General features: G+C 39.8%; 2 protein-coding genes across 2 annotated transcripts in view; both read left to right on the top strand.

The window, feature by feature from the left end:
• Nucleotides 1–3,634: 3,634 nt before the first annotated feature.
• LCOR (ligand dependent nuclear receptor corepressor) overlaps nt 3,635–22,879 on the top strand; it is a 93,098-nt gene continuing 73,853 nt past the window's right edge. The window contains exon 1 of the mRNA XM_060241832.1: nt 3,635–3,762. Within this exon, the coding sequence (XP_060097815.1) occupies nt 3,666–3,762 (97 nt within the window). The 5' untranslated portion in view covers nt 3,635–3,665. The remainder of the gene's footprint in view (nt 3,763–22,879) is intronic.
• The window catches only part of LOC132573894 (uncharacterized), a 118,518-nt gene continuing 99,307 nt past the window's right edge, over nt 3,669–22,879 (top strand). Inside the window, exon 1 of the mRNA XM_060241831.1 lies at nt 3,669–3,758. The gene's annotated coding sequence lies outside the window, so the exon portion shown is untranslated. The remainder of the gene's footprint in view (nt 3,759–22,879) is intronic.

A 22,879-nucleotide genomic window follows, 5' to 3' on the forward strand; every position in this document is an offset into this window, starting at 1 on the left:
TTTGAATAGTAGTGCACTCCAAAATAAGGTTTAGGTCACCCTCTTCATTATCATTTTTGTGCAAAGAAGCACAGTGTACAATGTCTTTCTATAGCTATATCTGTTGTTTGGCTTTCCTTGAGTGTGATTAGGTCTGCTTTTACATATGCAAGTTTTGCTAGCATAGTTGGGCAGGCAGGTGTTTGACAGATAATTTGACTGGCAAATTTAGGCTTTTTGCGACAGGACTACTTATGATCATTAGAGAGTATTGTAGTTTGTCCTATATAGAGGTATTGTATTTTGTTCTATATAGTCTGAGATGCAGTATTTCTGACATTCTTGAACTGGGGCATGCATTTGTAGTTCTGTTGTTTATGGGATCAATTTCTGGTTTGAGGTATCAGAATACTTTCCTATCAAATTTTGCTGTTCATTCAGCAGAGGATGACATACTGGCCTAAGATGTACCAGTTTCTGGTGGTTGGCCTCTCAAAAAAAAACCTCTTGTGAAACACTTGTACCCTTGACTCAGGGAATGTTAGCGTGGTACAGCAAAAAATCCTAAGAAGCAGCAGTATAATATGCTTGAATGTTCAGAGATGTGCTGTCTGACAACATTCGGTGTATAGATAATGACAAGCAGACAATTTTTAAAGAATAGCTGTGAAAGAAACTAGGATTTGACCACTTCAGGTCTTAATTGAGTCACCCAACATCTTTATGACTTATTCTAGGCTGAAATATAGCGCAGAAGGTAATTTTGATCAGCACGTATCAGAAGAATTAGAGGCTGCCTTTGTCATACAAATGGCACACATGGCAGCTAATTAAAACAATAACACCCATCTCTCAGTCTTAAGTTCAGTGAATACATAAGTGCATGCTTGAAGCCAGCAAAGGAGCAGATGAACAAATACAAAGCATTTGTAGTAATTCTGACATGGGAATAGGGATACACACTGACCTGGATGGGGTTATAGTCTCCCTGCTCTGAAAACAGGCACTCTCAAGTTCTTCTGCCCCTGGCTCAGTGCTGGTGGCTGCAGCCAATCTTTGATAAAGCAGATGTGTGACCACTGTCACATATGACTTGGTGACTATAGACTTTCTTTTGAAGAAATATGGAAAACTTTGTCTGGTTCTGAAAGCAGCAGCCAGGATGTTGGCTACAGCTTGTTGCAGAGAGCGTGTTAAACCAACATTAAACTAACTATGCTCATTCCTAATTTATACAATTTTTTTACATCTGAAATCCTTAACAGCTTGGATCCAGTGTACCTGGAGGAGAGTCCCCACTTATATTTCTTTGCCCATGACCTCATGTGCTGCTGTCATTGATTTATTTTATTTATTTATTTATTTTATGACTTCTATCCCGCCCTTCCCAACAAGTGGCTCAGGGCGGCTTACAACACAGGAATCTAACATAAATAGGCGTTAAACATAGAGCATTAAATTTAAACATTAAACCATTTAAAACATTGAACCATTTAAAACATTTAAACCCTGTACAAAAAATCTGTGTTATCACAGGTTTGTGTATGTTTGTGTACCCCGTGTAAAGCCCTCAACTGCTATCCTTAAATCCTGCAACTCTATCCCCTAGGAGCTGTTTTTAGTCCTTTCCTTACAGCATTCTACCACTAAGGGAAAGATCATTTATTCCTGTAAACCTTTAAGTAAAACTTATAAACTTTTATAACTATGTGTTGTTTTTATTGTACATTATATTGTACGTGTTATTTTAATTATTTTAAAATATAAAATAGCAATAGAATCTAGAGTAATAACAAAATTTTTAACACCAGCAATGCTAAAAAGTGGCTGTCATTAATAAAATCAACAGTCAGCAATAGAAATTTCAGAGCAAAACAGTCCTGGGAAATTAAAATACCGTGTCCGTTAGAATACTCTTAATTTTATAGAAAGCCAAAAACAAAGGGGGCCTGGTAGGTCTGCTACCAGGGGTAGGGACAGCTGACAAATTTTATTATTTAAAGCTCAGTGTTCCTCTGCTATCTATTTGTGTCTTTTTAGCAGCCCAAAATAACTTCCAGGTAGTTCCAAGTAAGCAGCTCAGTGGCGCAGAGTGGTAAAGCTGTAGTACTTCAGACGAAGCTCTCTGCTCACAAACTGAGTTTGAGCCCGGCGGAAGCTGGGTTCAGGTAGCCGGCTCCAGAACTCAGCCTTACATCTTTCTGAGGTCAGTACAATGAGTACCCAGCTTGCTGGGGGGAAACTGTAGATGACTGGGGAAGGCAATGGCAAACCACCCTATAAAAAGTCTGCCATGAAAATGTTGTGATGTGACGTCACCCCAGAGTCAGAAATGACTGGTGTTTGCACGGGGGCCGTTCCAAATCACACATGGCAGGAGCCCTAAAATTTCATCTGGTATCTGGTGTCACTGGACTGATCTTAGAGATGCCATTGAACTCCACTAGCAATTCACCTTGTGAGAAAGAAAATTGAGTTCCTTAGCTGATTCGTATGTGTAACCTCTGTGCGATTAATAAAACAGGAAAAGTTGGTTTTTGCCTGACAGTCTGAACCAGACATACCTGGAAGTCAAGCAAACTTCCAATGGAGGACTGGTTTCAAAAAGAGCCATCCGTGACCTTTCTGACTGAAGCTACAAGTCCTACTTGATTTGGAAGACAAAGGAAAAACTTTAGTATATCTGAAGATGGACCTTACTGGTGGGAAGGGAAAAGCGATCATGATCCCCAACATCAGGGACAGCTTTGTGTGTTAAAACTCCTTTAAAATTATTACTTACCCTTAAGTGCCAAGTGTTTACCTCATACTTCTGGGGTCTCAGGTGGAGACACTATGCCAATTGTAAACCAGGTTTGGTCACCTTAGCTGCTTCCCAGTGAGGCAGGAGAACAGCGTTTTGTCACGCTGGAAAAAAATCTGCTAAGGTGGCAAAATTTGGCAATGGGGCATGGAGTTGTGCAAGTCTAGTGATTAGATGTGGAAGAAATCTTTGCAGAAGGGCTTGTGCTGGATCTCCATGGCTCTAGATTAGCTGAGCTAGGGGTCCTTACCAAAGGCTTCCCCCCTATCCCGGTAGGTTTGGACAAATGGCTCAGGAGGGTCCAAAGCTTACTTCTGTGAAGCTGCAGTGTTCCTCACATCCCAGTAGGTAAGTCAACACAATTTCACTTTGGTTAGGCACCACCCTTAAAAGCACTTTGTGTGAAAAAAATAAAGGCCACATACGTTGCTACGGCTTGGCCTTTGCTCAGAACAATGTTCTAATGTATTTTGCGGGGGAGAGGAAGGGCTCAAATTCAGACTGAGGCCCTAACTCTATCTGATTTAGGACCGAAGATCCAACTTCCTTCTTATTGCAGCTCCGGTTTTGTGTAGTCTATTATTAAGATGCTGGTTATACTCAGCTTGGTCGGCCAACTGATTCTCGCATCTGGAGGCAACGGCTGGCATTGGGGGCCAGCCACGGATTAGCGGTTAAAATCATTGCCCAGTTAGCCAGCTCACTTCGGCGTCTACTCCTAAAGGCTTGTCCTTAACCTAGCTGTGGTTACCACAGCAACACTCCCCTCCCCCTTTGGGCGTTAGCTGCCCGTGGCAGCACTACTACCGCCCCGCTGTGCGCGATGACGTAGCCATGACGCAACGGCGGGCGTGCCGGCGGCTCGGGGCCCCTCCCCTAGAAGATGGCGAGTCCGTGCGGGCGGCAGGATTGCTCTAGCGAGAGGCGCGGCTTCCGCCACCAGCTCGACTCGTGGCGACACCGGCTGCTGCGCTGTGTGGGTGAGGGACCAGTGGGGGGAGGGGATCGGAGCGTGCGTACGTGGGGGGAGGAGAAGTTAACCGCGGTATGACCCCCCCCCCCTTCACCTCACAGCGAGGGAGAGTGCTCCCACCCCTCCCCCATCTCTGGTCGCTCGCGTGCCGGCCGCGCGCGCGCCCCCGCCCTCCCGCGTGGATTAGCCGATGCATGCGCGCGCCCCACCCTTCCCCCCCTTTCCCTGGCTCCTCACGGAACAACCGCGGCCTAGGCTCCGCCCCGCCCACTTTGGCCTGGTCTCCTTCTGTCTCCTTCTCCCGTCTCTGGAGGGAGGGCTCTTTGTTTGGGGGAAGGGAGTGAGGCGGGCTGTGTCCGTCGGAGTGGGTTGCGGAAGGAAGTGTTTAGGTTAGCATCCGCCGTATACACGCCCGCAGTGAGGAGATGATCCGGTTTTGTAAAGTTACCCTTGATGAAATTATCGTAGAGTGTGATTGTTCCAAGGTGGCCACGCCCCTCTCCCCATCCCACATTTAAACATGCAGATGCATCGCTATTCTTTCTTTTATCGATTTGGCCGTGGTTTTCTTCTTTTCGCCACGTTGTTGCTCTTTGGCTATGGGTCCAGTCTTGTTGAGCTTAGTGGCTTGTGATTCGACGCATCTGGAAGACGATCGTTATTGCTTTACTCTTGGGAAATGTGGGTCAAAGTACATCCTAAAATTTATCTATGTTGCTGTATTCTTGTTGTAATGATAAAAGTATTCCCTAGCCCAGACCCTTTGAATTGTGAAAATTTTCAGATTATTTTTTCCTGTGGAAAGTCTTGTACTCGGGATAACAGTGACCTTTTGTGTGGTTTTTAAAAAGTCAAATAGATGTCAATTGGGTATGCAGGTGGAAAGCACAATTTTAGAGTGGATTTCATTATGATTATAATAACATCTATTTCTGTGTTATGCAATCAGTTTATACTGTGCTGCTATTGAGAAGTCACTCTCAGTTTTTTTCATTTATACCTTGTCTTTCTCCCCAATGAGGACCCAGAGTAGCTGCATTTTTTCCTCCCAACAACTCCGTGAGATAGATTAGGTTGGATGTCTGTGAGTAGCCTAAGGTCAGCCAGCAAGGTTCCATCACAGAGTGGGGATTTGAACCTGGATTTTCCAGATCCTAGTCTACTACATTGTCTGCTATGACATGCTGGTTCACTGTATTCAGAAGGGCTTACTTCCATTTGTATATTGATAGAGTTTAAGTAGTGCAAATTGTGTTGCCATTCTAAATTTTGTACTACTGTATAAGCAGCAAAAATACAAGTTAAGTAGTGGTAGGAATAGAGAACTTTAGAATGAGCTTTTTTACCTAGGTAGCAAGAGAATTGAGGTGGTTGTGATAGTGTGATTTTCTACCTAGCTCTCATATTCGGTGCTTTAATATTTTAATCTTAATATTTGTAATTTTATTTCTAATCCTTGCTTAAGCAATGTCCCCTTTTTGTATTTACTCAGTATAGTTAGACAGATGAGGTATTACCACTGTCAAACATTAATATCTCCCCACAACAGAAGTTCAGCCACATATGAAATATGGGTTATTATATCTTGTTAAAATATGCAGTGCCTGCTTTTCGTTACATTGGTCTGTGAAGCAGTATTCGGTACCTTTTCATCTTATAGCTGCATTAAAAATAGTACAGGGCTTGGGAAAGTACAATGAACCACCAATATGTCTCACTGATGTGGGTGTTTATCAAGATGATGGCTTAGTGTTGTCTTGTTACAAAAGAGATGTGAAGAAGTAATGATGAAAAATAGATTTCTGTCTAATGTACTAGAGAAGATATAGGTGATAAGCAGCAGAATTTTTCTTGAGAGGTGTGTGATCTAAAGTTTATTTGGGATCATCAGTGTCCATTTTATGCTTGCCTCTGGAAGATTCTTCTGCTTTCTCAGCCTGTTGGGGGTTGTATTTGACTTCACTCTTTCATTTAATAGTTTTTCTGACTTCAGTTATGGTGTTCTCCTCCAAACACGTCATTATTCCAGAACAGACCTACCTAACAATATTTCAGGTAATCACGCACACCATTGTTTGGTTGTCTTCCTAGTGATTTTCAGTGGGCATTTGTATTTGAAATTCTGTGATTAGCTGGGAAAGTTGCTGGCAATTTATTTTATTCTGCTGCTTGGGGAGAAACACTGGAGAATATATGCAAACTCTGATTAAACATGCTAGATCATTTCTGGTAGTGTCTTAAGCGGGGGAGATGAGCACTGTATGTAGGGGCCATGCTCTTTGCTTATATTTAGTTTCTACCCTGTTGTTCCTGTAACTTCAGTTTCTGTTTGGGTGCACTTTCCCCCATTTGTGTAAACAAAAGATATGACAGAAGTAACTAAGCTTGTGAAGGTTAATCACCTAATCATCCAGATTATTTTTGGAGGTAAAGTACAAAAACATTTTAGACGGTCCAAAGTGTAATTGTGTTGGTAGCATTTTATCTTGATGGCATTGTACCTGACAGTTTGAACTTCAAATATGATCAGTTTTATGAGGTCTCGGATATGGTACTTGCTTCATACATAACACCCATAAATAGCCGTGGTGCAATAAGTGTTACGATTTCCCAGTGCTTTTTCTTTCTCTGCAGAAGGGAGGGTGTTTGTTAATCAATTTTGAATTACATTTTAATAGAAGAGAATATATGTGCCCTGCATAATTGGGGGAGTCAGGTTTGGGAAAACACTAGGCCTGGGAAAACTTTCTGCCTGGGACCCTGAAGTCTAACATTGAAACATGCTGCCAGACAAGTTGATAATGCTGAGTTAGGTGGGCTGTTGGACTGTGCAATACCTGATATCCTGGATAGGTACTAATGGGGAAAATATTTGAAGGAGATTGGTAGCTTTATCAGCATTATGGATTGGTCTGGACTAAAACTAGTTAAATAGAAGGTGATGTGGTCTAATTTTGTCTTCTAAATATTTATTTAAGTTATATTTATATCCCGCCCATTTTGTACAGACTCAGGGTGGCTAACAGCAAACAGGGGTAGGGAACGTTGGCTCTCCAGATGTTTTTTGCCTACAACTCACATCAAATTGTAGACAAAAAACATCTGGAGAGCCAACGTTCCCTACCCTTGATAGACAGTAAACAAAAACAATATTAAAACAATAAAACTATCAGATAAATGACAATGGTGCTACTTCAAGGGAATCATGTTACAAAATGCTTTAAAGGACTTTCTGTAGCAAGTGTTTGAGGAGGAAAGGTGGTGGTGAGGCATAGCCAGTTGTTTTGAAAATATTTAAGTACTTTGTATCCTAATAGGGAAAAAGTTGTTAAATGTGTTCAAATGTAGTTTTATTTAAAGAAACAAAATATAGCTGACACTCTTAAGATTGGATTGGAAATATATTAATCTGTTGGTAAAAATAGCTTTGTTAAGAGAACTGTTTGTAGTTCATATTCCTTAAACAGTGTGTTTAGTTTCTTAACAAAACCAGACAATTTTGACTATCATCAAGAGTTAAGTTTGAAACAACAATCAGTTTGTCAGCTAGCTAGTGTTCAAAGATAGCTGTTCAATGTATTGCAACAATAAGCCTCAGGAAGGTTACATGATGAAATAATAAGTAGATCTGCTTGTAACTGTAGGTAGTGATGTGACTATTGGGGCCAGTTCTGCACTAGACCTTTAATCCTGGTTCAGCCTTGTCCCCAAGCTGATTTTCTACATTAGAATAATAGATTTTTATGTTTCCGTGATTCAAGTGTAGAATGTCAGTTTGGGGACAGGGCTAAACCAGGGTTAAAGGCCTAGTGCGGAATTGACCTGGGAGAAAATGGCACAATAATAGGCTGAAAACACAGTTTTGATTTGCATTTTTTTAATGTCAAAAGTATTTGGTGTTTTAGAAGATGGAATGTATTCTATGTAAATCTAGAACATGTGAAAGAAGTATTACATACAGTTTCAGATAATAAGTCTGACATGTAGAATTGGTATATTTCCTAATACAGGAAACAAAGTCAATGCACAGGCTTTATTTTTGTGGAGCAAAATGATTAATTATTGTTGATCTTAGTTGTAGTAAAGTATGTGCAGGATATTGTTTGTGTTAACCTAATACTTGAATATCTATGCCAGTGTGATTTTAGGGTAACGTAAAGTAGTTTGTTTTTTGTCCCTTGCATGCACATGCAAAATTTTATTTATTTATTTTTATGTTGCTCCCCCCCCCCCGAGTCTGTTCACGGGGGGGAGCAACATAAAAATTATAACAATAATCATGTTAAAACTTTAGAAAATTAATTCCAATCAGAAGAACAAGAAAGATGGCAATCTAAGAATCATGCTATCCTGGTTCCATGTCAAAGTTGTAGATATTTGGATATAACCAGGTGCAAGGGGTCCTGTGTTAACTAGCCTCCTGCCAATAATTGTTTGACAAAATGATTTAACAGTTTGGTAGAATGCTGCTGGACTTGAGTCCAAAGCCATAGAACACTCTTGGAAACTAAAATTTGTAGCTTTGATTATATGGCCCAGTGGTCTTCAACCTTTTCAGAGCTGTGACCCACATTTAATTGCAGGTAGCAGCATGGGGCCCATTAAGCTGTAAGTATGTGGTAGGAAGTCAGTGACCTCACAGTCATGTGACAGGAAGATGCTGTGCTAAAGTTTCTGTATCTTCATGGTTTAAAATGAAACCTCCCCTACTGAGTGGAAAGAGTAACTGGAGGTGTGGCACCTTGATGCTCTGCACATATGCACTGGCAGCCACTTTAGAAAGCTGCTGGAAAATGGCATCTATTTAGAGAAGGGGTGTCAAACGTGTGTCCCATGGGCCATATCCAGCCCGCATAGGGCTCAAATCGGCCCCCCTATGCAACCGCCTTTTTCCTTTCCATGGCTGCTACTGCCTTACCTTGCTTTCCCCCCTGCTCCCTCAGTGGCTTTTATCTTCCTGTTTCCTGCCTCTTTCCTTCCTCCCCCCTCCCTTTGTCTGTCTGTCTGTCTCTCTCATACACACACAGAGCTCTGTAGTGGCTTCTTGGGGAGAAATTCAAAGACAAGCCTGCCTCTGCCACGCTCTTTGCCTGCCTCCTCCCCTCTCTCACCCATCCACTCCCCTTCTACTTGCTTCTCCAGGGCTACCTCTCCTCTTTTGGGGATGAAGGGAGAGGAAAGAGAGAGATGCCCTCCTATGGCAGATTTAAGACCAACATTTTATTCAGGAGGAAGGGAGGCAGGGAAGGTAAGTGGAAGGATGGATTCTTCCAACAATTGCAGTGTACATTGAGAAAATTATTTGGGTTTATTCTGAAAAGGCTTTTTTTTAAAAAAAGGTTGGATTTCTCTGTTCCTATCAGGATTTTTTCCCCAAAAAGACCTTGATTAGGAATTAGAACACTTGGATTGGTTCTTGTATCTTGGAGAGTGGAGTGATTTCAGATGCCAAGTGATAATAGCACACATTGGTAATGAGACAGCAAACTAGCTTTCAGTTCAACCCAGGAGGATGCATTGTTTTAAGTTTCACTAGCAATTGCAGTTCAGCAGTCTCTTTTTCTAATCTTCCTTTGAAATTCCTTTGTAAGAGCACTGCTACTCTTAGGTCAGCAACTGAATGTTGTGGCTTTTAATGTCAGGCTTATATCCATTTATTCTTTGCATCCTCCTGGGCTGAATCCTTCTAGATGGAATTGAGGTTTCCTGTCTGATGACCAATGGTGGTATCTCCACGCTACTACCCCTCTACGTATCACACCTAATCCAATCAGTCCTGCTGTTGTCATTCACCTGCTATTGCTATTGCCATTCAACATCTGAAATCACCTTTATAAGGTTTATATCTTCAGTACCTTAGGTTGCATTTCATGGCATGCATGGCCCAGTCCAACAAAGTGACATTTATGTCAGATCTGGCCCTCGTAACAAATGAGTTCAACACCTCTGAGAGGCTTGTGACCAACCTTGAGGCTCCTGGCTCATGGGTTGAAGGATACTAATGTAGACTACTAAATATTGCAGAGTCTACATCTGGGTGTGCAACTATAGTTTGCCCAGTTGCACACTGTTCTTGTTGCACACTGCTTATCATTTTTAATGTAAGGCATTATACAGAAGTTAAAATAGTAAATATTAAATAGTTAAAATAGTAAATATTGATGTGTATGTTTATGAAGTTCGTACATTGTGCCAGATTTCCTTTCTTTTCCAAATGCAAAGCAGCCACAATCTTTGAAGCACTCTTGTTCACTGTTGACTGCTCAGCACCAAACGTGCAGATATTCCAGGGTTTCTCAGGAAAACAGATATTCTAGAAAATAACAGAGTTTGAGTGTCCTGCACACATTCTTTATATAGAACTAAGAGACATGTATTTTCAGTGTCAGGTGTACAAGCATAAAACAAGCACAAATGTCCCTAATAAAAAGTGGGCACAATCCTTTCTTCTTAAAATAACTATTTAGTGATTGGGAAAGAATTGGACCCCAAGGTTACATGTCCTGTAAATGAAAAAGTTGCTATTTATGCATGTGTGACCTCCTTATGTGACATAAATATGTTCTCTTCAGTTATTTATCTTTCTATATAAAATATTTCTCATAAAGTTGCCCTCAGACCTGGTATGATGTCTTTGGGTAAGTTACATATGTGTTTATCTTAATGTTTTTTCCTTATTGAGTAGGATCTATTGTATGTAATGAATGAAACTCTCAGTTCTGAATCCTGCGCAGCATATTTCCTCAAACATGTTTAAATAGCCTAGAACTTATTTTTCCTCTCCAAAGAGCTGCTAATTTTTATTATGTTAAATTAGCATGAAATGTATGTTTTTAGCTTTGAACTTTGTCCAAATTACACTGCATAGTAGAGTAGAGCCAGTTTGGTGTAGTGGTTAAGTGTGTGGACTCTTATCCGGGAGAACCGGGTTTGATTCCCCACTCCTCCACTTGCACCTGCTGGAATGGCCTTGGGTCAGCCATAGCTCTGGCAGAAGTTGTCCTTGAAAGGGCAGCTGCTGTAAGAGCCTTCTCCATCCCCACCCACCTCACAGGGTGTTTGTTGTGGGGGAGGAAGGTAAAGGAGATTGTGAGCCGCTCTGAGACTCTTCGGAGTGGAGGGCAGGATATAAATCCAATATCATCATCATCTTCTTCTTCTTCTTCATGAACATTGCTAGTGTTTGACAGGGATTTAAAACTCAGAAACTTAACTTCTAAGCTCATGCTACTGGCAGTTGACATGTATCTTCCACATTTTCTTGGCTGAGAAAAGAAATTATGTATATGTTGTCCATGACTGCATGTACTGGGGCCAGCAACAGTAATATGGAGAATCTGTGCTTCTGGACTAAATTTCAAAACTAGGGATTAAAATAACTGTTGTAATTTACACTCACACTTGCTCAATTCTTTTCATTCCAATTGCTTAATCAGGCTCTCTTTTTAAAAATAAGAAACACTCAGAATTCTGATTGGGAGGTTGGGAGGGAATGTGGTGTGGGAAAAGAAAAAAAGATAAACCTTTGGGTTATAGGCAAAGACCACAAGGAAAATATTTTCTCCCGGATCATTGGAAGCCATCCGAAGCCCCTCCTAGCTGTAGCAGTCACTTAGAGGTATTCCTGTGACACATGAAATTATTTGTGTAATTTTTTTTATTTTACAAAATTTATATCCCATTTTTCTGCCCTCTCAAGGGTCATCAGAGCAGCTAACAAATTAAAACATACATAATTAAATTACATTTAAAAAGCATTAAAACCAGCCCCCTCATTATTAAAATGATTTAAAACAGTTAAAATACATTTGAAGACATAGATACAACAATTAAAACATTGGTCAGGAAGGAGGGATAGCTTTTATGTAATTTGACTGTTTCCAAATGCCTTGAACACTGCTTTAAAAATATACTGAAGTGAGTTAGAACATAAGAGAAGCCATGTTGGATCAGGCCAATGGCCCATCTAGTCCAACACTCTGTGTCACACAGTGGCCAAATTTTTTTTATATATACACACACACACACACACACACACACTGTGGCTAATAGCCACTGATGGACCTCTGCTCCATATTTTTATCTAAACCCCTCTTGAAGGTGGCCATGCTTGTGGCTGCCACCACCTCCTGTGGCAGTGAATTCCACATGTTAATCAACCTTTGGGTGAAGAAGTACTTCCTTCTATCCATTTTAACCTGTCTGCTCAGCAATTTCATCGAATGCCCATGAGTTCTTGTATTGTGAGAAAGGGAGAAAAGTACCTCTTTCTCTACTTTCTCCATCCTATGCATTATCTTGTAAACCTCTATCATGTCACCCCACAGTCGACGTTTCTCCAAGCTAAAGAGTCCCAAGCGTTTCAACCTTTCTTCATAGGGAAAGTGTTCCAGCCCTCTAATCATTCTAGTTGCCCTTTTCTGGACTTTCTCCAATGCTATAATATCCTTTTTGAGGTGCGGCGACCAGAACTGCACACAGTACTCCAAATGAGACCGCACCATCGATTTATACAGGGGCATTATGATACTGGCTGATTTGTTTTCAATTCCCTTCCTAATAATTCTCAGCATGGCGTTGGCCTTTTTTATTGCAAATGCACACTGTTTTGACATTTTCAGTGAATTATCTACCACGACCCCAAGATCTTTCTCTTGGTCAGTCTCTGCCAGTTCACACCTCATCAACTTGTATTTGTAGCTGGGATTCTTGGCCCCAATGTGCATTACTTTGCACTTGGCCACACTGAACTGCATCTGCCACGTTGACGCGCACTCACCCAGCCTCAACAGATCCCTTTGGAGTGCCTCACAATCCTCTCTGGTTCTCACCACCCTGAACAATTTAGTGTCATCCGCAAACTTGGCCACTTCACTGCTCACTCCCAACTCTAAATCATTTATGAACAAGTTAAAGAGCATGGGACCCAGTACCGAGCCCTGTGGCACCCCACTGCTTACCGTTCTCCACTGCGAAGACTGCCCATTTATACTCACTCTCTGCTTCCTATTACTCAGCCAGTTTTTGATCCACAAGAGGACCTGTCCTTTTACTCCATGACTCTCAAGCTTTCTAAGGAACCTTTGATGAGGAACTTTATCAAAAGCTTTCTGGAAGTCAAAGTAAACAACATCTATCGGGTCTCCTTTGTCCACATGTTTGTTCACCCCCTCAAAGAAATGTAACAGGTTAGTGAGGCAAGATCTTCCCCTACAGAAACCATGCTGAGTCTTCGTCAATAACCCGTGTTCATCAATGTGCCTACTCATTCTGTCCTTGATAATGCTTTCTACCAACTTTCCCGGTATTGAAGTCAGACTGACTGGCCTGTAATTTCCTGGATCTCCTCTGGAACCCTTTTTAAAGATGCAGTTATGCAGTCATAAACATATTAATTTCCTCAAGGATACTGTGTATGTTTGGTTTGTTCCTTTAGCACTTAGTATGCAATTTGAAGTGTAGAGGAATAAGTAACTATGTACTAATCCATTTTCTACTTATGTTTTTAAAAGGAATGTGCATTTCTTGCTTACATATCAGTTGTCCTTGCTGTAGCATATCTTTTTTGGTGTTGCCATCATATCTCTTTCACACACTCTAGTCCTTTATTTGTGCTACTTCAGTTTTTTCTGATCATTTTTAAACTGGCTTTTAAACGCTTCCTCCTTCTTACATGCAAACTACTGCTGAAGCCCGCACCCATAGATTTAAGAATAGCAGAACTTTGCAAGGAATTGCAGCTTAAATCACCATGTATGAGGCATATGCTCTGTGAGCTTTATGATACTTAATCTGAGTTGTTGACTAGATCTTTTAGTGGAAAAGATGGTGTCTCCAAAAGAGAGAACTAAGAGATTAAGGGAGCATTCTAAAGAGGTTTACTTGAAAGTAAATCTCATTTTACTCAATGGGGCTTGCTCCTTGGAGAGTATCCCTGGCATTGCAGTGAAAGTGTTGAATATGAGCATGCACCTGTTTCCTGCTGAATCAAAGTTAAACAAAAAGTTAAAATTTGTTTTCCTTGACCATCTATAATATGGTTTGTTATGGTATTAATCTGGTAGTTTTCAGAGATGCAGACTGGAGGAAGAAAAACCATAAAAGTGAATGAGGGTTGGTATCGTGGCTTATTTGCTATGGCAGTTTTTCTCTGTTGCAGTAAAGCAAGTATGTCTTTAACTGTCACTTTCCTCACTTGTTGCTTCTATCCTTGATTTTGTGCAGACACTTTTATTCAGCTTCTATTCATTTCTATTTAATTTGTGTTTTTAAAGATTTTTTCTGTTTGTTAGAATATCATTGTACATCAGTGACATTCTTCCTTGAAATGTTGTGCATTTTCCTTCATATGTCCCTAAATTCTCTTGTATTTTTGTTCCTGCTAATGTTTGCAGCATTACCCAATGTAGTACCATCTGTTAATTTAACTAACATGCTGTTTACCCTTTCTTCCAGATCCAGTTTCTGATCCTACTTCCACATTTGGGAGTATGCAAGGGACAAACACACCTCTTTGCGTAGCTTGACTGGATCCCCCAAGACTAGGATGTTAGTATACGTAAACCATTTTCCTTCCTTTATCATGTTGCCAATAACTATTGTACATTGGTTGTCTGGCTATGATTGGCTATTGTGGCAATATAGAAAATGCAAACGACAGTAGTGGGGGAAAATTATAGAGCTTCTGTAAAGTTTGGCCAATATAGACAAAGTGGGTGCCAGAAGCTAGGCTCCTAATTAATCCAGATATGATAGGTTCTTGGAAGTACTGACTAGTGTCTGTGCTCATTATCAAGTGAGAATTGAGAATGCTCCATATTTTTAATTGAAACAATCCAAATGTATTTATGCATCTAACTTTAGGTTTCTGTAAGTCAAAAACAAAAAAAGGCTCTGTTGCTAGAGTATTTAAAGTTGTTTTGTTCCAGTTATCATGCATAGTAGATTTATACTTAAATGAGTGGATATATGTTGCGATAGGTGGTAGAGATTTAAAATCCGAAATGGTTTATGGAAATAGAAGCTTTCTGGTTCCCATAGTTTTTATTGGGTTTCAAAATAGCCCTGTGTTCTGTAGTCGTAAATCCATATTCCTTGGTAAATTTTTCATCTTGAATAGGGAAACTGTAAAAAGCTTGGAAAATGTAATTTCCTTGCTAGTATATATTTTTTATAAATGCATACATTTTTCTGAAGAGAATGGAATTGACAGACAAATTAATTGGGTAGACTTTTCTAAATGAGGCACATTTAAAATATGTATCTCCTACCGAATTCTAAATGTTTGTTTGTTTGACACCTAGTAAATGTTAAATTACAAGAAGGTCAGATCTATTTTTATAGCTTTTTAAAATGAAAAATCTGTCTCTAAATGACTTTGGAGCGGGGGGGGGGGGGGGTGCTTGCTTCCATCCACACGGCTTGGAGTGACAGTAATCAAGAATGCAGGCAATCACAATACAGCTATACTGTTCTCACTAGAAATGGCAATGGTAATGATAAAGCAGTGGTAGTGAGAGTGGGAGATCATTGGAGTGGGCTGATAAAGCAGAGAGGGATGACACTATACTTTGCCATTTTGGATGTTTCTCCATGTGCAGTTGCTGCTAAAGAACATACAAAGCTGACATTGTATGTCAGACCATTCGTACCCAGTCCTGTCTACTCTAACTGGCAGCAGTTCTTGAAGGTCTCAGCCACTGTGTCTCTTCCCCATGTCCCAATATCGCTGCTCCCTCGTCTTCTGCATGCAAGTTAGGCCCTCTCACTGATCCCCCCCCCCCCGCAGGAATAGTTTTGTCTTAGAGGAGGGGCATATAATACTGCCAATTAGGCTTTTTTTGGACTTTAACCTGGGATCTGTCTTCCTCAAATGGTTATATACATTTGCAGTGAAAACATCAGGTCTTATGTTTTCATCAGTTTTGTAATTTCAGAAAATTACAAAAAGGACCAATTTTATTCAAAGTGGTTTTTAGGTATTTGATCCTCATAAAGCCATATTCACTGTTTCTATAAAATTGTTACATTAAAGCATCATTCTTTTTTAATAGTCAAGGGCTATTATGTCAGTTTTTTGTGGCTCAAAATATACAATATAGGTCCAGCACCAAGTATAGTTTAAACCTTTACAAGCCCACTGGAAACAGTGAGTTTGCACAAAAATCAACTCCCCTTGAACAGTTGTAGGTATGTGCATAAGCACACAAAAAACCCCTCTCCAAACAAAATAGTTCCTCAGAAGACACAAGTGTTCTTGTGAGAACCTGCTGACTATCCCCGGGCCAAAAGAAGTAAAACTTCAAAGTACCCGTAACCGGGCTTTTTCTGTTATGGCCCCACAGCTGTGGAACCAACTTCCAGAAGAAACACGAGCCCTGCAGGACCTTGAGCAATTCTGCAGGGCTTGTAAGACCAGTTTGTTTCGAATGGCCTTCGCAGACTAGAACTGCTAATTAAGGTCGCCATCTAGACAATAGCACAATTCAATTTTACTGTTTTAGAATTTTAATCGTTTTAATTAATTATGGTTTAAAATGTTGTTTTGTATAATGTATATTTGAACTTTGTTGTTAGCCGCCCTGAGCCTGCTTCAGCGGGGAGGGCGGGATATAAATAAAAGGTATTATTATTATTATTATTAGAAATCAAAAGCCATTTGAGACTGCAAAGGCAAGTCTTCACATTACTAAACTTTGTGCTGTGGTTTGGGAACTGGCTGTAGGTTTTAAGGCCCTTTCCCCAAAATCAGTTGTCAGTTGTCAGTGGATAGGGATGATGCTAACTCTTCAACCAATTCTTCAAAGCACAGCATCTGTCTTCACAACCCATAATGCTTTGGTGGCACCAATTCAGGGTGTGGCATGGAAGTGGGGTTATAGTAAGCTAATAGCTCAGAATGTTTTCCAAGTTTGTGTTTTAGCAATACAACATGGTATTTACCTTTTTTCTTTTTCAGTAGTATCACATGACTCAACTGTTGTCCTTTAGCATTCCTTCTTACTGTTTGGTGTCTCTATTCAAATAAAAGTTAAATTATGCAGGTTTCTAAATGTGCCTCCTTTGGGTTGATGTCTCCAATAATGTATTTCTTATCCAATTTCCCTTACTAGTAAAGTGGATATATAGCATGTGAATGAGGAGGATGCCAAAATGAGCCCATGGAGGGAGGAGGATTCTCTGCTGTTGGGGCAGGGGGTAACAGCATGTTTTATTATGTGTTATATTATTTTTATGACCCCCCCCCCCCAGCTTTGAACAGAAAACTGGTGATCTGGTGATGGCTGAGGTTTGCGTATAAGTAGTACTCTTCATGCTTCCTTGGAATGTAGACAGCAGAGTGCCAGAACTCTGGTGCTTTAATGTTACTCGTGCTGCAGGAGTTGATGTCTAAAAATTAGAACATAGGTACAAATAGACTGCCCTTCACAGTTTAAAGGCTGTGGTGGGGGGATTAGCATTATAGAATGCATGCTCTGATGCAAATGTTTTCTGAACCCATTATCCCCCCCCCCCATGGAATCTGGGGCCAAAGAATGAAGGAAGGAAGCTCTTCCTGAGCTTTTCTGAGATTTTTTTAGAATTAAGAAAGAAGACTGAATTTCTTACCCACCCATAGCCAACTCTTTGATGGAAGTTGCAGTGACTGGAGTCATGGATCAGAATCTGTATGTATCCAGCAGGCTCTGTTTCTGCACAGTGCCCATTTTTATTGTGGGTTGGTTTGGATCATCCTGTGGTCTTACCTGCTGTTTGACATTTCATTTTTGTTTGATTCCAGAGCACATGTATGCAGCTGGCATGAGAGTCCATCTCATAGTTGGTCAGAGGATAGCCAAATGTATAGTTTGATCTTCATTTTGTTGTGGCATTCACTGAATGGTTGAGAGAGTTTTAATTATACTCCACACCCTCTCTTAAGTCCTCAGTTTCCCTGTTCTGACTATACTCTGTTGCCCAGGGAAAGAAAGCAAACTTTTATGTTAAAATACAGTGTATTAACTTTTTAGTTTGTATTTACTTGTGCTGACCAAAAGAATGGCGGTAAGCTAACACAAGTAAAGTTCTTCCTTGTGGAAAACTGTACATGTGAAAGTCTTAAATGATAGACTACTGGCTGAGATAAGACAGCACTTTGTTGTTCTTTCATCCATTCCATTAACTATTTCTTCTCTGTTAGCTGAAGCACATAGGGAACAAATTGTCTTGGTGCTACTAGCTATCTGTAGGAAGTGTAAAAGCCAAAAATTCAGTAGCCCTACAGATCTATAAATACCATTGGTACTTCAGGCAGTTGTTTTCACTGCCCAATGTTGCTCTGACTGTCCAGGAAGGGCTGACATTTTTAATTGAATGTGAACAGCAGCTATTCTCCAATGCAAAGAACATACATGTAGGATGGTGCTGTTAAAGGAAAACTCTCCTATGCATTATACTTTGTAAAAGCTGACTTCATCATTGTTTAATGCATTTGAATGTAAAGAGATCAAGTAGTCTTGGAATCTGTTTAAAACTGGAATCGTGGATTATGGTATCTGAAGCAATGCCCAGCCTTCAGAAGAATAGTTCTTTAAATTCTTTATCTGCACTTTCTGAAGAATATTAAACTGGTAAAATGTGTAACTCTCTTGTGAACCGCATAGGACTAATTTTATTGTTATGTGAGGAAGGAATAGAAAGCTCTTGCTTGTTGGGTAGAACTTTATATTAATAGAATTCTAGGCATTTGTGTAGTTGAAAACATTGATACTCTGGACAGTCTCTGACTGCTTTGGCTGTTTTTAAGGTGATTTGTTGTTTTTAATGTTGAATTTATGGATTTTCGTGGCTTTGCTTTAGAAGTTTTCTGGCTATTTCTAAACCACTTATAATTTTGGAAATGTAGTATTGAAATTGATTAAGTAATGATCTTTGCAAGGGACAGAAAAGCATTGACAACTTGCAGTACATGAGGCCGAAGGATGTGCTGATCTTTCATTTTCCACCACCTCATATCTCCTAGAAAAATTAAGTCATAATAGGCGAGAGCAATGACCATTTAATGTAAAGGTGGAAGCAACTGTTACGTGGAATGTGTGGATGTGTTTCTTCCATGTCAGGGACATTCCATGACATTATCAGAAAGCTAGATTAGCATAGAGGCAAGGAGACAAATAAGCAAGTCGCTGATGCAGGTCTCACCTAAAGAGCTAAGAGCTCATTGGGTAACCTTCAGTGTTATAACAAGAAATTCTTTGTATAGTTTATTAAGGCTAAATATTGTAATTAGCAGGGTTTGATCTTTTTTCAGCAAGGGGCCCAATGTGTTTTGATCTTTGTTTTGGAAATATAGCTTCTTTCCCCATCATTGCAGTCCAAAAGGCAAGGCTATGTGCATCTTTTGTCTTAAGGATCTACATTCTGCACTATGATTATTTAGATTCTGTAGCAAAAAAAGGCTGAATCCTGCGGTCTTTAAATTATGAAAACTAAGTTTACATGATTTCTTAATTTATATAATTCTGAAATTTTATTTACAGTTTTGCATAATTTATTTTGCTTCTGCTAGTCATGAGGGAAATATAGGAAAATATATAGGAACCTGAAATTTCACCCGTTGATGAGATTCACTAGGCAAGCACTTGCTCACTTGCAGCCATATCTCTTATAATCTTAAGGTCTGGAAAATATGGTCTTTTCCGTGAAAGCTGTGGCATAATAATAATAATAATAATAATAATAATAATAATAATAATAATAATAATAATTTTTATTTATATCCCGCCCTCCCCGCCGAGGCAGGCTCAGGGCAGCTCACAGACATGGAAAGTACCACGATTACAGTTAATACATTATACGATAAAATACATTAAAATACATTAAATAAATAAATTAATTAAAATCACCACAGTTAAGGTGCTATAATGCCAGACAGTGTATATCAGATGTCTAGGTGTCATTTCAGGATTCCGTCTTGTAGGCCATTATGTATTAAATATGTGACTGTGTTACTGCACTGTGTTGAAATGAGTGCGCATATCTGACCCATGTAACTGCATATGTGATAAGTGCAACAACAGTATTCACTGGCTGGTATATCAACGTTGAAGGGGTGATGTTGTGTGCCTGCCCTCTTATATTTAGCAGTAGTCAGACTTCCTGTTGGAAAACAATCTCTTGATCTTACAGATCTTGGAAAGTAAAGGTAAATCTTGAATTTGCCATTTTGGGACTGGGTGTTTGACAAGTAGAGGTTGGACAGCTCCATATAACCTTGGATGAAACTGATTGTCCAGATCTATTTTAGTTTTGGAACAGGGGCTACTTTGGTTACAGTGGATGATAGCTTCACTAGGAGAGTGCTCAGCAGTGTGATTCAGTTTCTCCTGAATTTCTCAGTATTTTTTGATACAGGCAACCATGGTATCCTTCTAGGGAGTGTCTGAAGGTTGAGGAAAAGACCACTTTGGCTCCAGAAGATGGTGATGGGAGATTCTTGTTCTCTTCTGTAAGACTTGTCTTCAGGATTTGCTTATACCTTTCAGTTTTGTCCTTTTTAATATTTATATGTAATTATAGGGATTGAAGTATGGTGGCATGTTGTCCATCTCGTATGTCTCCTTTTTGTCAGATCAAGGTGAAGATGAGGTTCTTGACTTGGTTGCTTGGAATGAGTAATTATCTGAATGAGGATGAATAAACTTAAGATCAAAACAGATTTGTACTGTGTACAATTCTGGTCACCGCACCTCAAAAAGGATATTCTAGCATTGGAAAAAGTGCAGAAAAGGGCGACTAGAATGATTAAAGGTTTGGAACACTTTCCCTATGAAGAAAGGTTAAAACACTTAGGGCTCTTTAGCTTGGAGAAACGTCGACTGCGGGGTGATATGATAGAGGTTTACAAGATTATGCATGGGATGGAGAAGGTAGAGAAAGAAGTACTTTTCTCCCTTCTCACAATACAAGAACTCGTGGGCGTTCAATGAAATTGCTGAGCAGTTGGGTTAGAACGGATAAAAGGAGGTACTTCTTCACCCAAAGGGTGATTAACATGTGGAATTCACTGCCATAGGAGGTGGTGGCGGCTGCAAGCATAGCCAGCTTCAAGAGGGGGTTAGATAAAAATATGGAGCAGAGGTCCATCAGTGGCTATTAGCCACAGTGTGTGTGTGTATATATATATATGTGTGTGTGTGTGTATATAAATTTTTTTTGGCCACTGTGTGACACAGAGTGTTGGACTGGGTGGGCCATTGGCCTGATCCAACATGGCTTCTTTTATGTTCTTATGATAAAACAGGTGATGACAGTGGGAGTTTCAGACAGCCTCTTGGCTTGAGAATTACACTTTCAAGGTCAGGTGTGCGCCTTGGGAAGTGTTCTTGTATACTACAATCCCAAGTAGCAGCTGTGGTCTTGAGTGCATGTCCCCCCCAGTTTTGATTTGCCAGCTATACCTGTACCAGTTGACCATAAAGAGCCAATTTCATTCATGCATTGATGACTTCCAGGCTGGGCTGCTGTAGTGTTATCTATATGGGACTGTTGTTGAAGACTGTCTGGAAATTTCAGTTGGTTCAAAATTGTGTTACCCAGTTTGTGGCTGGGGTAAACTAACAAGAACATACTGCATTTATATTGGTAGTCAGTGAATTTCTTTTAATATGCTTCCTGGTTCAACTCAAAGTATTGGCTTTGCTTTTTTAAAGTGTTCTTGGTCCAGAATATATAGTGGAGAAGATTTGTCCTGAGATGATATCCCTTTTCCACTCCTTCCCCACATTAAGATATGCCAGTAATGCCCTGCTTGGGTTCCATCTTTTGTGGAAGTAAGGTTGGTATCCACTAGAATTAGAATGTTCTAATAATTGTCCCAGTGCTGTGAAATGTCCTATGTAAATTTGACTCCATTGCTGGGTGATGATGAAACTGATGAAAACATTTTTGTGAGGCTTCTGAAAAGATTTCTTTACTGCTTTTAGATCTGTTTAATTCATTTGATTATTGCTATTTGGTTTGTATTATTTATTTTAATATTTGTTTTGTTTTTAGCACTGCAGGTGGTTTAGAAACTGTTATGGTTAGAGGATCTGTAAATGTATACAATGAGTGGTGTGAATGAGATACAGTTTTAGTACATGAAAAAATCCTGATCTTGAGGTTGGACAGAACTTCTGGTGATGCCTGATAAAATAGGATCTTGAAACAGAAGTCTGTCATAAATATGGGAGAGGCAGTTCTGAATGAAAAATTTCAAAGGATTTTCTGGAGTTACCACATTCAGAATCCTGTTCTGTGGCCTAAATTCTCACATTTATATTATTAATAATATATACCTTCTCTGCTTTTTTCATGTAGAGATTGAAATCTCACAGCGTTCTAAAGCCATTTTTCACTAGCCACCTTTTCTTACATCTTAAAAATCCAAGGGAAATGTCTTCTGCATGAATGCTATAGTGCTGTCCTGCTTATGTTTTAAGTGATTAACAAAATGTTTATACTAGCATCCTCCCCCATAGATAACTACCATCTGATATAATAGGTTAAAAGGATCTTTTCCATAGTACAGGTTTCCTATGTATTGTCTGGAGACTATTCTTAACTGGCAGCTGTGTTTTTTGAAATTTGCTGTAGCAATTTAAAATGTCTTACTCTGTGTTCTTATAGGGCTGTTTTTTATGGCACTGTTTTAAGCAAGTCACCTCTTACAGAGATTAGAGAATATTAGTACTAGAGGGATGTTTGTAAGCTAAGAAGAATTGTTTTAAGGTGAGACTGTTAGTCTAGTAATAGAACAACATTTGAGTCCAGTAGCACCTTAAAGACCAACAAAATTATCCAGAGTATAAGCTTTGGTGAGTCAAAGATTTTGTAAATTTTGTTTGTTGCTATTGGGCTTGAATTTTGTTCTAAGAATTAGTTCTTTAAGATTTTCCACATGCCACAAATAAGTGTATATATGAGCAAGTGAACTTATAAAACTACTTACACCGGTGCCCAAGGTCAAAAGCTTAGGGGTGCTCCTGGATCCCTCTTTAAATATGGAGGCCCAGGTGGCAGCTAGGGGTGTGTAAAAAAAAAAAGTTGGAATTAATCTGACTCGGAAATATATGGGGCCATACCGCATATTTCCGAATACCGGT

The sequence above is a fragment of the Heteronotia binoei genome, chromosome 6, assembly GCF_032191835.1.
Source record: "Heteronotia binoei isolate CCM8104 ecotype False Entrance Well chromosome 6, APGP_CSIRO_Hbin_v1, whole genome shotgun sequence".
In the NCBI taxonomy this organism is placed as follows: domain Eukaryota; kingdom Metazoa; phylum Chordata; class Lepidosauria; order Squamata; family Gekkonidae; genus Heteronotia; species Heteronotia binoei.